The following is a 15632-nucleotide window of genomic DNA, read 5'->3' as shown; positions in this document are numbered from 1 at the left end:
TAAAAATCTTTCTACAGAGACACAGTCTAAAATAATGCTGGTAATTGGTAAAATATCTTGTTAGTAATTCAAACAAAAGTTAAAATTTTGCAATCATAGAAATGTAATTTTTTTTTCTTATCTCACATTAAAAACCTATACACTAACTATTAGAAAATATTTTAAAGAAACAAAACCTACATTGCTATTCCTGTTTCTTTCCTTACAATTTGAAATTTTCCATTACTATCTAATGTTACATCATATAAAGGCCTGGAAACAATTTCTTCACTGTTGATATTCATATCCACATTCAGCACGGGAACTTCATATCTTTCATGATCAAGATCTGTTATCTAAATGCAAAAAAATAAGTCTACTATAAAAACTGAAATATGTATCATGTGCCCACTAGAACTAGTTCACTTCAAATGAAATCAAATAATCACAAATAACAGCTTTAAATGGCAAATGTTGATGACATTAATCCCTCTTTGGAACATTTCCAAATTAATATAAAAAATTATTTTTAATTAGTGACCATTTTAAAATGTATCAACAGTCTCTTATTATTATTAACATTTTCAGAGTAAGATTGATAATATCACGAGAGCATCTTTCTGAAACACAAATTTTTTATCACTCTCCAACATGAAGATTTTATCATTGAGATGAAAACTACAGACCTGAATAGCACTTTCATTCATTTTAGGCCTTACTGAACACGAATGGATGAATGAATGAATGACATTAATCTCAAGAATTACATCATTCACAAATTCAGCAATTTCATTTCAGCTGTTGTTAAATATTTTTGAGATTTGATGCAATGCTAGCACACTATTTTCTTTAATTTCAGATCATGTTGCCCTGGCTTAGATACTTAAAAGAATCCAAATTAGAACAAAGTTGAGATGGTTGGAAAAATGTTAATATAAGCATTTCATTAAATCCATTGGTAATAGATTTTGGTGATATTAATGGTAAGGATGATAACAGAGGGAAACTAGCATAGACAAAGAAATGACTCCAACAAACATGTAAGTGAAATGCACTATATATAATGCAATGCTAGTACTTAAATGAGCAAGAAAGGCAGTTTTGTTATTTTATGGATGGTGAGAGCTCGTCATCTTAAATGCTTTAAATGTCTCATTAACTATATGATTAACAAAAAAAGCTGCAACAGGATTTGGTTTGAATGGAATAATTTCAGTTTAAGCAAACTAGAGACATGAGGAGGGTATATTATCACAGGCTGTTTTGTAGAATAAAAAACCCTGCCACCCCAATATATATATTTTTATGTTAAGCCCATACACAAGAGGTTGGTTGATCTGTATATGGGTAGTGGGTTGGTAAAGGAGAAACTTGTTTATATTTGATTTAAAAGCCTGTATATTGTATTCCTCAGGAAACAGCAGAGGAAAGACTGTTCCACAATACAGTAGCAGGGATGGAGGATGAGGAGGAAACGAAACTTGTACTGTGGGTTTTGAGGTGTGTGAAGGTATGTTGGGCAGCAGCTGCACGTGTTGTAATGGGCTTTGAATGAAGCCAACTCGCCTTAATTTTAAAGTCATGAAATGAAAAGGATAAAATTGTTCACTTCATAATGGAGAAGAGGAGCTGATAACACTGAGATGCTTCAAATACAAGGGTAGTATCTCTCCTGTAATTTTCCAGTATACCTGAAATGGTCACTAATTTTTTAGAGACACTGGTTAGGATTAAAATCATGACTAGGCTAATAACAATGTCAGCATGGGTTTGATAAGACAAAGTTCATCATCATTATTTATTTATAATTTTATAATTATAAATAGGAAAAACAATCAAAACAAATAAGCAAGATCCTCTAGTGCTGACTAGAGGATCTTGCTGGGTGTCATCTAATATTTCATCTAATGCGGTATGCCAGGAGTAATCCAGGATATTTCTTAGACAAGTAGTTCCTTTTTCTTAGAAAGATATTTATAATATTGGTTGCTGCTTTTGTTGAGATGTTCCAGGTCTGGGAGCTGTACAGAAAGATAGACTGGCTGGTGCACTTGTAAAGATGAATCTTCATCTCCTTTGAGTGAGGCTCGACTTCCATACTTTATTAAGACTTCTGTGGAACTGGAGTGCTTTCTGTTTTCTTGTCTTAATGTCTGTGAAGGAATCTGAGATGTGTGATTCTAGATGTGCCCATCTATCTGATTTTTTAATATCTTTGTTTTTTGGGAGTTTATTTTTAGTCCAAATATTTCTGCAGTTCTCTAAGGCTGTTAAAGTGGTTTTGGGCATCTGTAATGTTGGAGTCAATGAGGGCTATATCATCTGCAAAGCTCAGGTCTTCAAGGTGCACTGTATATATGGGTCTTTGATGAGGATTCCAGATTTAACTTGAATTAATTTAAAAATATAGTCATGATGAACAGGTATGGGGCTGGAGTATCTCCCTGTAGGACTCCTGTGGTGATGGGAAAACTGTCTGTTTTATCTCCATTAACTAGTACTGTGGCTTGATATCCCTGGTAGGATACCTTAATTTTATTTTAGGTGTAATGCCATAAAGTTTGAGTGTTTCCCATAGTCATTCCCAGTCAACTGAATCAAAGGCTTTAGTAAAGTCAATAAAGTTCAAAAGCAATCGTAAGTTCTTGTCCTTTAAACCCTCTATTAGTCTTCGGATGGTGAATGTATTCTAGAGTACCATGTTTTTTGAGGAATCCAGCCTGGTTTGTACGAAGTAACGGAGTTATATGTGGTTCATTTCAATTTAAGATCATTCTATTGTAGATTTTTAGTGGAGTAGAAAGGAGTGTGATTCCTCTGTAGTTTTCAGGTTTGTTCAGGTTACCCTTTGTTTGAATTGGTATTATTAGACCTTCTTTCCACTGTTCAGGAACTGTCCCAGAGGAAAGTGCAAAGTTATATATATGTAGAAGTGTTCTTTGATGTCTGTAGAGCAGTGCTTTCAAGCCTCAACTGTGATACCATCTGCTCCTGGTGATTTTCCTGCTTTTTTGTTGTTGAAGAGCCATTGTGAACTTCTGCATGGTGAAATCGTCGCAGTTGATGCTAAGAATTTCGGTACTAAGGTTTTTGAGATGAAATCAATGTTTGGGGTTGGTATGTTTAGAAGAGTTTGGAAGTGTGCCTTCCATTCATCAAGACAAAGTTACATTTTAGTAATTTACTTACATATATTATACACACACTTATACATCTAGATTTTTCAAGATTCTGAACATATGGACACATGACAAATTAGTGTTTAAAATAGGACAGATGAGGTTCAATAATAAATTAATAAGGAGATGGACAGCCAAGCCAAAGATCCCTGAACCACATCACTAATGTGGTTCAGGGATCTGTTTTAAGCCTATAATTGTTTAACTGATTTGGTAACGATAATGGGAGAGACTAAAGTGAGAATATAACGAGGAGGAGTATGATGACATGTAGACATAAACAAGTTACAGTTCCATTTAGAAAGTTCTGAGATCACAGGTAGTCTACAATGTGAAGATTTGGTGATTTCATTTCTGAGATGAAGCAATTTTGGGGAAAAAAAAAAGTCCAGGAAAGACTGATTAAGGCAGCTTCAGGTCTCTGGAATGTCAAATATCAAGCTAGATTGAGGAAATGCCACTTGCAGAGCCTGCTCAATAGGAGAGGAAGTGATGTGATTGAGATATATTATTATTATTATTATTATTCAGGACCTCCACAAAGTCACAAGATTCGTTGTAGGAGACCCATACTAAAACACAATATATCATACCACTCCTTAAACTCATTCACTGTTCGTGCTCTTACAACCCTATCAGGTAATATTCCACAGTTCAATCACTCTGCACGCCCAAAATTTACTAAACTGACATCTAAACCATGTGCTATAACTTAAATATCAGCTTATCATAAAATAAAATAAAAAATAAAATAAAAGGCAGTATATGCCTTTCCCTCATCAAATGCTGCTCTTGTTATTTTATTATAAAAGACAATCAGATTACTAAAACACAAGTAACCCTTAACAAATCCATGCTAACTCTCAGAAATAACATTACTCTCATCTGCCCAATGCTGTTATGATCTCTCACCAATTTTGCCAAAATCTTAATAACTACTGAAGAAATACAAACTTGTCTATAGTTTGGTACTGTTCTACTACCACCCTTATGGTGTGGTACTTCCACTCCTTGGGTATCTTTCCCATAACTAAACTCTCACCTAAAAGGCAAGTTAATGGAGCTGTCAGTTCTTTAGCATATTCCTTCAAAATGTGTGGCAAATCCCATGACCTCACAGTATTAAAACCTACTTCTTCAGGATTAAATACCCCAATAAAATTATCATTAAATAACTCCACTCCCATTGTTGTCTAACAATGTCAAGCTTCCACAATCATTCTTCCTCCTACTGGCCACATAACAAAAGAATTCCTTTGGATTTTCCTTGTGTTTCAGAACTATTCTCCTCTCATACTGGTCATACACCCTCTGTCCAAAAAGAAACCAAAGTTTTGATAGAAAATAAAACACAGGCCAATTATTCAAATCATTTATTTTAATCAATATACTCTCCCTAAGCTTTGATACAGCGTTTGCCATGGTCAATTAATTCGTTAAATGAGTTTTTATATCGGTTTTTGGGATACTGTTGATCATGATTACTGCCGCTTGTTTTCAATGGTGTGCTAAATCAGGTGAATACGACAAGTGATCCAACACATAAACTTGGTTTTTGCTCAAAAACTGTCTCACAATGTTCTAACAATGAGATGGTGCATTATAGCAAAAGTGACCAGCTGCCTGCATCCCGATATTCATCCTGTCTGGCCAGGCAGAATGAATTCTTTGTGGATAATGCCCTTGGAATCGTAGAAACAAATCAGCATCGTCTTTACTTTTGACTTCTCCGAGTGACTTTTTTTTCAGATGCCCCTCTTCTGGTGGGTCTCCACTCAGCACTTTGTTTGGGGCTCATACTCAAAATACCATGTTTTGTCACCAGTAATGATCGTTTCAAGGAAGTTTGAGTCCTTACGAGCGGTTTTAATAAGGTCCTTGCAGTGTTCAATTCGATATTTTTTTGGTCATCAAATCACGAATTCAATTTACGAAGGTCCAAACTCTCAGTCAAAATGTTGTGCACAGTTGATTTTGGAATCCCCAATTCATCTTCAATCAATCTCACAGATGATTTCGGGTTATTTTTGATGAAATCACGCACTTTTTGGATGTTAACTTCGTCAGTCCAGTTTTTGGATGGCCCAGCTTTTTGTCGTCCTCAAGCATCTCACGACCACTTTGAAATTGCTTAAACCACTCGTAAACTTGAGTACGGGATAAGCATTCATCACCGTATGCTTTTTGAAGCATTTGATGCGTTTCGGTAAAACTTTTACCAAGTTTAACACAAAAGTCAATTGCGGCTCTCTGTTTGAAATCATTTTCTGACCGTTCGTCAAAACACACTGTCACTCTTGGCACTATAACTCAGCTTCTAATGAAACAAATGTCATAAACTGTTGATACAACACTAATGAAGGTTGCCGCTCTCGACAACAAAAAAGATACGACAGGTGGCGCCACTAGTTTCTTTTATTTTTCAAAAAGTTCAGTTTCTTTTTGGACAGAAGGTGTATAAGTGTGTTCAGGCGTACCAGATTACTATGTAGCGATTTCTTCTTTTTTTTTTAATCTTAAAGTTAAGAGAGAGGATAGAAACATCTGGAATTTATGAGGAGGATATGAATGGGAATAAGGATAGGAGTTTTTTGGTTGTGAAGTGGTAGGTTTTTTTTTTTTTTGCTTGGAGAGTGGCAGGTGAATGGAATGCTATGCATGTAGCAGAACTTGTATTAACAGAAGAAACTGTAAATAAGTTTAATGTGTCACTGTTTCTAGTTCGCCTGGATATAGTACATGGAAACTAAAAATGAGAGAACTAATATTTTACAGATTATACTTATTTCTTTGACAGTTCTAGGGTTATTCCTGACAAGAAAACACTGATATTGTAATCACTCTGCAGACTATACTATTAAATCTTCGACAGGTCATAATTTTAGTTTTGTTTAAATAACAATTATTAGGGTTAAAAAAAAACAAAAAATAAAACTAAAGAATATCATGTAGGGAAAAATAAAAATAACGAAAAAATTAACAAAACACATCTTTTTTTTTTTGTTGTTTAAATGTCTTGTTAATCCTGTGAGTGTATGAAAAATTATTCACTCATGGATCCACACACATAACATGAAGTTAAAATGTCAGTGAAAAATACCTCAAACCCAGACTGGTTTCGATCTTTATTGAGATTTCATCAGTGAGTAGCTAGACCAAAGATCTCAATAAAGATCGAAACTGGTCTGGTTAGTGACCTCCCACCATAATGTATAACATCATACATCTCCTAGGAGATGGGTTTTACATTATGGGAATTACTAAGAATAGCGATCAGAACTTTCGCCACCTTTGCTACGAGTTGCCCTAGTTTGTACTACGTACTTTGGACTACATGCTTTAGCTTACGCTAGTAGTCGCCGATACTTTTATAGTTACTATATTCGGCATGAAACTCTTTGATTCCGATCTTTGAGTATCTTATTTGGTTTTAAAACAATGTGGGATTTAACATCCCCTTAATTTAAATAACTGTATCATATTGTAAATAAACTATGTATGTATGTATGTATATGTGTGTGTACACACACACACACACACATTTGGGGCAAGTCCCAAAGGAATAGAAGGTGGGAAAAATTATTCCACTTCACAAAGGGGTGGGGAGGGGGGATAAGACTAAGGACACAAATTATAGGCCAATGCATGTCTAGGGTGTTAAAGTATTAGAGAAGTTGATGAGAAATAGGATTCAGAACTGGATTGATAATAGCAGTATTCTTTATTATAGTCAGCATGAGTTTGTCAGGCTTGATCATGTTCCAGCAATCTGCTTACATGTTACAACAAGGTGACAAACTCACTCGATAAAGGAGCTGCATATACGGTGGTGTACTTAGATTTTTCAAAAGCCTTGGATAGACTGCCACATGACAAGCTGGTAGCTAAACTGAAATGGATGGGATTAGATAACAGGCTAGCAAGTTGGATAGCTGACTGGCTGTCGGACAGGTATCAGCAAGTTGTATATGGAGGAGTGGCATCTGAAAAGCAGAAGGTAACTAGTGAAGTGCCACAGGGATCTGTTTTGGGACATTGTTTAACTTGTATGTTAATAACATTGGGATGAGCTTAACTGGAGATGTGCAGCTGTTTGCTGATGAAGCCAAGATGGGAAGTGGCAATGAGAAGTAGAGCAGACATTATGGCCTTGCGGAAGGATCAGAACAGACTATGTGAGTGGGCAAATGATTGGAGCTATCAGTTTAATGTTGCAAAGCGTAAGGTCTTGAAATTTGGTAAGCAAGGATGGAGTGCAGATTATAAAATTAATGGAGAAATTTTGAAGGAGGTGAAGGAGATGAGAGATCTGGAAGTGATAGTGGACAGAGACTTGAAGTTTAGGAGTCACACTGCTAAAACTGTAAGAACCTGCTAACAGATTATGGCAATAAAGAGGACATTGACATGCAAAAGCAAAGAGGTTCTGGTTCCCCTACATAAGGCTTTGATCAGGTTGCATATGGACTACTGTGTGCAGATTTGTTCACCTGGTTTTCAGGGGGATGGGGATGTACTGGAGAGGGTTTACTAAGTTAGTCTCAGGTCTATGGAATATCAGATACGAGGAGAGATTGAGGAAATACAATTCACAGAACCTTGTGAATAGAAGAAGAAGAAGAAGAGGGGATATGATTAAGACATATAAGTTATGAGGGATTGTTACCAGATTAATGTAGAGAAGATATTTCATAGAGTAAAGGGAGGCAAGGGTTGAACTAGAGGCCATCCATGGAAGCTGTATATGGAGCAGGGGAGTGAGAAGCAGGTTCTTTGCATGAAGAGTAATTGGCAAGTGGAATGCATTGCCTAAAAGTGTGGCGAGTGCAGAAACTGTGAATGGGTTTAAAGCAGGGCTCAATCTTTTGATATGAGAGGGTAGAGGCCTCCCACAATAAGACCCCTTTGACTCTGGAAGTCAGATAATAATAATAATAATTTTTTTTTGGGAGGGGGGGGTATTTTTTTTCATAATCTGGAGATCAAATATGAAACCTTTTCAAGCCACTTCAGGCCTCCAATATGCAGGAAAGTATTTTTGCACCAAACAATAAAATTCTTTTTCCATCTAAAGACAGCCAGAAACTGTATGAACTCAAATCATGCCCATGGCAGGATTTGAATGCACAGCCATATGGCTGAAGAGTGGATAAACTAGCCACTCTGCCAACCAGGCTAGCATCTGCAAAGCATCACACACATACAGAAACATTGTTTTTTTATTTATTTATTGTATTAATTGAGGTGTCTAGAATATTTGCAACAGAAAACATTCTAGAATTCACACAAACTTAAAAAAAAAACATTCAAGTGAAAGTATTCAAGAAGGTTTAACCATTACTAGAATCGCTATTTGAACATACTGCTTTATTTCTTGTTTAACTTTCAGTTATATGTCACCAAGAGCTGTGTAAATAGACTTGACACATTCTGTTTAATGTGATAATTTCATAATGAAAAGAGAGGCAGCAGAACGTTACACAATTTGTCAAAAATGTGACAAATCATGTAAAGCCCTTATGTGACAAATTTTAATATTTCTTACAATTGCATAGCAAACTTTGACATCCTAGGCTACAAGATCATCTACAACTAGTGTCTTAAACATTGATCTACATACTATCCTCCAATGGGGGGGGGAGGTCAAACTGTTATGTTCAATGCCAACAAAACACAGCAGTCTTGCCTTTTCTCACACTAAAGAGATCCTAGTTCACCTACCATTACCCTCAGTAATACAAAAATCACCAGATAAGATCAGATCCCTTTGCTTGGATTAATGTTTACCTCCAGTCTTTTCTAGAATAAATGCATCACATCAACAGCCTCCTCAGCATCCAAGAAACTTGACATTCTCTTTCATCCAAGTGCATAGTTTACACTCAACTCCTAACTATATAAAAATTCCAAATCTGTCCATGTTTAGAATACCACTCACATGTTTGGGGTGGTGTACCTAAAACTTCCCTTAAAATCATTGATGCCATCTATAGGTGTGCATTTAAGCTCATAGATGATCCCTCTCTTGAAGACTCAGTTCAACCTCTATCACAAAGGCACAGTGTTTCAGCACTGTATTATTTTATGCACTTTTTTTTTTATGTAGAGAATTATGGGTGAATGGAGTAGATTTTTTACATGGAGAATTGTGGGTAAATAGAACACATTATCAGAATGTATACTGTGAATGCTGGGAATGTTAAGGATTTTAAGGTTCAGTATGATAAATATATTATTTGTTGAGTGAACCTTATACAATGGAGCTGCATGAAGGATGTGATAATAAGTTATATGAATGTAAAGCCAAGTCAACAACTTTCATTTGGAGGCCTGTGTTAACAAACCTAAGCCCAGCCACAATACTATGTGCTGTATGTTTATAACCTTTTTTTTTTGTGGAGTAAGAGTGTCATAAAAAAAATAAAAAAAGTGTATATTTTTGTTCTTTGATTAATATGACTATTAGCTGATTATTTCTCCATATTCTTCAATTATTTCATTTGTGCAGATGTCAAAAAGAAATGACAATCACATGCCCAAAGTTATTAATTCAAAATTTCATAACTTTAATTATAATTTTCTCTGTTTACTATTATTTTTGCATATCTTATATACATGCTGCTAAAAGCCAGTTAGGTATTATAGGTATGTGAAAACTGTTAATTTGATGAAGAAAACTGACCACCAAACTGTAAAAATACTGACCACCAAACCACAAAAATACCACCACATAGTGAACCCAAAATTTTTTTGCAGCAAATGTAATAGATTACCACATTATAAGATGATAGGTATCAACAATTTGTATATGGGGTAGCAATATCCCGGACAAGGAAAGTCACTAGTGATGTGTCTCAAGGGTATTTTTTTAGGGCCACTGCTGTTTTAATTTGTATGTTAACGATATTGGGGAAGATTTGGACAGAGAGATGATGCAAAGTTGGATGAACTATGAGGAGCAGAGCAGATGGAAGATGCCAGTTCAATGTTAAGTTCAATGCAAAGTGTAAGGTTTTAAAATCTAGGAAACAAAGATGGGATGTAGAATTTATGCTTGGTGGGAATATATCGTTGGCAGTAGAATATGAAATTTTGAGGTGATGATGGATAAGGATCTAAAATTCAGAGGACAAAAGTTGTGAGGACAATATAACGAATTTTGGGAATGATGGAGAGGACGTTGTCTTGTAGAAATAATGAGATTCTTGTTCCATTGCATAAGGCTTTGATTAGGTCATGGTTTTCAAAAGGGTGAAAAGATGTTGGAAAGGGTCCAGAGGTGATTGACTAAGGTAGTTTCCGATCTCTGGAATGTTGAATATGAGGAAAGGTTGAGAAGATGCAATTTACAGAGTCTAGTGGATAGGAAGAAGAGGGGGTGATATGATAGAGATGTACAAGTTGGTAAGGGGTTGTTATAGGATCAATGATGAAGATGTTTTTCATAAAATGGTAGGAGATTGGGGGAGAACAAGAGGTCATCCCTGGAAACTATATAAGGAGGGTGTGAATAAAGGGAGTGATAAGTAGGTTTTTTTGCATGCAGAGTTATGAAAGATTGGAATGCCTTGCCTGAGAGTGTGATGTCTGCAGAGAACATTTCATAGAAAATTGTAATTATAAGTCAATTACAAGAAAAGTTGGTTTAACGAAAGTCATCCTGATGAATTTATCTATCAAGTTAAAAGATGCTGCTAAAGCACTGACGTAAAACTTACTCTAACTCTTAATCTGTGGTCATCTAAATAAGTGACACTGAAATTCAGATTTGGTATATCTTTTGGAAAGCCAGATGGTGTTACACGCTGAAGATTTGCCTGAAATCCTCGAAGGATTTCCCTGATTGAACCAACACGATAACCCACATAATTCGAAGGATAATAACAATAAGGAACGCCAAGGTGTGGAGAAACTCGAGCACTTTCAACTGAAATATTAACATTCAAAGGATGCCAACAACAACCACGGTCAATGCACTGCTGCTCGGATGCCACTGCATCAGGATAACAATCGAACTTCCTAATATCTGGGATATTAGCACATACTAAACTCTTCATAGTAAAGTTTTGGTGTTTCAAGTGAGGATAATCAGCAGAATTGTCTGTTGATAAGGCTTCTTTTGGAGATGGTATGTTCCAATCAGGACCTGAGGGAATACCATTCTTGGTTTCATTCAGAAAGTCATCTTGCATATATATAAAAATTCGGTACGGATGCTTAAGTAATATTATACGATGAAGTGTTTCTAACAGAGTAACAAAAAGAAGTACTGACAGTACTGCAGTCCCCAAAGTACACAGCAATATAATATAATTTTTTCCTCTTTTCCTGGAAATAGCTGTATTGTCCACAGCTACGGAAATTTCATTATGAACTCCATCTTCAACTAATGGAAATTTATCCGGCGACTTTTTTGGGATAGTCATCAGATGCTATTTAACCGAAACAAATTACACACTAGAAGAAACGTACGATTGCTATTCATTGATCCCACTGGTATTCCGAACAAATAACACGTGTTCAAACTATGTTTTGATTTCTCCGATGACAGCGCCATCGAAATTCCCCAAACTGAATATTTAAAGCATCAAATTAGAGGCATAAAAGGCTTCAATCAGGCCAGTTTAATAAAATGAAGGATATTATATATCTTCCTGTTATAACTAGATAAGTTTCAGAATTTATCAAACGGCTTATGATAATATATAACCTTCAGCATTAGAGTTACCTCGGATTGCATTAGAGTTACCTCGGATTGCATTACTTACAAGACATGGTTTCTGCTCATGAACAGATATGGACTCTGTATTGTTATTATTATTATTAAACCTCCATGAAGTCAAAAGACTCATCGCCGGAAGTCTCACTGTTACGCACAGTTTATCACACCGGCATTATATGATCATTGTCTCCGCACTTACCGCACTCTCGGGCAATGCATTCTAATCATTCACCAACTCTCTGTCCAAAAAACTTGCTCCTCACCCCTTATACAGCTTCCAGGATGACCTCTTGTTCTCTCCCTATCTTCACCCATTTTATGCCAACAAACCCTCCCCCCCACACACACACACATTAATCTGATAATAACCTCTTAACAGTTTATATATCTCGATCATATCCCCTCTCCTCGTATCCACCAATTTTCTGCAAATTGCATTTTCTCAATCTTTCTTCATTCTTAACATTCCAGAGACCAGAAATCACCTTAGTCAATCGTCTCTGGACATTTTCCAATTCATCTTTTTTGAAAACCAAGTGACCAAATCTGTGCACAGCCAAAAATGTCTTCAATTTGGTCCCTTTAGTTATGAAAATGGAGGATATTATATATCCATTATAACCAGACAAGTTATAGGATATTATATATTAAGGAATTATATATTATTATAACCAGACAAGGTATACGCAGTTTAAAGTAGTGAGGTCCAAGGCAACTACGATACCAGAGGTTATATTATCGTACAAGCTCTCTAGTAAATTTTGAAACTTACCTGGTTACTTTCTCGGTTATAAAAATAATACCTATATAATATCCTTCACTTTACTAGTTTAAAAAAGTAAACAGAAGAAGACATTAAATTACTAATTAATTCCTTAATTAGAATAATATATAATATCCTATAACTTATTTATTTGTAGAATTTTCGTCTATGTTTCATAACAATTTTCAATACGCATTACAGGCAGAAAAAATTTTTTTGCATATGCCCTTTCCTCCTTCCATTCTATATCTCCATAGTTGAAGTCTCTCATGATAATTGTTCAGCCTGCACTCATTGTACTAAACTACTGATGCCTGTCGTTCACATTTTCTTCTGTACCCACTAGGCCTAGCAGTAACCAGCAATATATTTTTTCTTGTTGGCCTCTATCCCACACCAGCCAGCCTCAAATGAACCATTTCCCATCAGATCTACAATCTTTCGTTAACTTCTATTTTTGTTGAATGAGGTTCTTCAGCTATCATTAGTAATACCCCTCTTCCTGCTTTATTTCTTCTTTCTCCTCTGAAAATACAATATCCATTACATTCCATCCCTGTAGCTACATCATTCTATGACAACCAGGTCTCACTATTGCCAATGAATTTTGGCCATGTTGAGCTGACTAATGTCAAAAAACTCCTCTCCTTTATTTCTGATACTTCTAACATTCGTGTACATGCATCATTTCAACATCCCCTTAGGCCCACAGTTATCCTTATATAATGTCATTATCCGTCCATTCGAATTCGAAACCTGAGAATCTGCACACAACTCTTCACAATCATTCCTGCACTCATGTATCTCAGGGGTTGATATTTCCGTACAGTCATTCCTGCACTCACACTCATTTGTCCCAGGGATGTACCTAGACATATGCTTGATTACTTTTCCCCTAATATCTTTAGTGTCCCTAATTCTGTAGCACTTTCAAATTCTCACTAAGCAACACTATCTCCAAGCATTTAACTCCAAAACCAACTAAGTGTAGTCCATGAGGTCCTTATCTGATGGACTGCATTTAGTGAATATGAAGTGAATATGATTGACGTAAGGGGACCATGATTAGAGGTCCTCACATCAATCATATTCACTTCATACATCTATAAACTGCACACCGTCCGCCTGCACAATCTTCTAATTGACTCTTGGTAATCATGGTTCTTATTCTCGATTATCTCCTAATCACACCGATGCAGCAGGCTGACAAGCTTTACCTTCTTACTCTTCATTTTTGCTTGTAATAGCTCTTTCATATCTTCTCTCATTGCATATTTCTCACTTTCAAATTCTTTGTGCCTGCTAAAACAATTTAACTCGTTCACTTCTTTCTTCTGCAAACTTACAGCTTCACTAACATCCTTTATCTTCGCACCTGAAAAACATGCTTTCGTCACTTCCTCATTAAGTATACCTCTTATCATCGAATCCCTATATACCACTATCTCTTTTCTCCCAGTTTTTTGCACTTTTATGCTTTTTCCATTCACCTTTTCTTTCATTCTCTGTCCTTCTGCTACACGCCAATCTTTTCTCCCGTTACTCAAGCTCACGTTTTGTGCTGTGAAGTAGTCAGCGTGAGCGTGTAATTTCTTTCTACGCTGGCATCTTATCATTCACATTATTACTTCCAACTATTTCTTTCAAACTCTCTTCGTGTTTCGTGCACTATCACTCACTGCTTCGCTACATTCTGAACAACACTTCTATAATCCTGCCTTTGTTTCCTAATATCAATCACTTCATTCTTTCGCTCCCGACACGACTCGTATTTCTTACACTCGCTTATGAAAGATTTCCGATAAATATTCTCTCCATTCTCAGAAAGGCACAAAACCATTCATTCTCGGTAAACAATACATTAAACACACGCTACATCGAACTAAAGCGCTCACGTTGATATCACCAACATTAATGTCTTGGTCTCCATTTTTCTCGTATGCATCGGTACCATAACGAAGAATGTTTTTGAAAGAATATCGTGTAATAATAGTCAAAACTAAACAACACAGTCAAAAATAAACAAAATATAACTAATATTTACAAACATATACTGACTTATCTGAGCATCATGCCAGCGCGCTGCTGATAATAGATGCTTTGAATTTTGACGGCAATAATTCAGGTTAGTTTAAACACTGGTTCAAATAAAACCTGAAATTCGGAATAAATCATTAATATTTAAAAAATCTGTTCAAAGCAGGTATAATCTGTTCAAAGCTTATACGGACGTGTATTCCGCTTTCAAAGTAGTTCTACTTTGAAAGCGGAATACACATTGTAATATAATATATAATATAATAAGGATTGGTTGGTTAGAACTTTATTGGAGCAAAAAAAGGTTGGTCGATTGGTAGAGTTTCTGAAACTAATGGCTCGCAAAAAGGTAAGCAAGTTTGAGCGCAGTTTGTAGATGAAAGAGTTCCATCGTTCAATGCTGTTGGCACACTCTCCCTTGATGAGTCTTTGGACTCCCTGGAGTGTCACGTAATAATAATAATAATAATAATAATTATAATACCACTCCATTACAAAATTCCTTCCTGACATATTGAGAATGTCTTAAGGGGGGGGTGAGTTTTACATTGTTCTGACTGGTTATATATTATCTGTATTGTAAAGAGGACGATTTATCATCATTGTTTGCCCTTCGCCCGTCAAGCCTCACCATTCATAGTATATATAATGTATCCTTATATCATTGAAGACTTAACTGCAGAATGCAGTGAAAATTTCTGAACAGATTAGGGAAACCAAAAACCCCAAATATTTCCCTATGATTTCTAATTCGAGCATCTTTGTGGCAGAGTCTGTAGGATTCGGAAATATTTGCCATTAACTAGGAAGAGGTGTTCAAATCCGATCAAGTGCATGAAGAATTCTTGTCTTTCAAATGAAGGTGAGTTGAATTAATCGAGCTCATACGGGGATTTAGAGAAGTTTTTCCTCCTGTAAACTACGATTTCGTCAAGAATTCCAGTCAAGGATA

At 35.9% G+C, this 15632-nt stretch overlaps 1 protein-coding gene across 1 annotated transcript in view; it reads right to left on the bottom strand.

Annotated features, from left to right (window-relative positions):
• Window positions 1–11622, bottom strand: part of LOC150097206 (lysosomal alpha-glucosidase-like) — a 152104-nt gene extending 140482 nt beyond the window's left edge. The window contains exons 1-2 of the mRNA XM_090406804.1: window positions 10877–11622; window positions 181–335 (exon numbers count right to left, since the gene is read on the bottom strand). Of these exons, the coding sequence (XP_090262930.1) occupies window positions 181–335; window positions 10877–11584 (863 nt within the window). The 5' untranslated portion in view covers window positions 11585–11622. The remainder of the gene's footprint in view (window positions 1–180; window positions 336–10876) is intronic.
• Window positions 11623–15632: the final 4010 nt, after the last annotated feature.

This window comes from Typopeltis vanoorti, chromosome 17 (genome assembly GCF_054136105.1).
Source record: "Typopeltis vanoorti isolate ZY-2024b chromosome 17, IOZ_Tvanoo_1.0, whole genome shotgun sequence".
Lineage (NCBI taxonomy): Eukaryota > Metazoa > Arthropoda > Arachnida > Uropygi > Thelyphonidae > Typopeltis > Typopeltis vanoorti.
The sequence above is the reverse complement of the archived record's forward strand: the minus strand, read 5'-3'. Positions and strand labels throughout refer to the sequence as shown.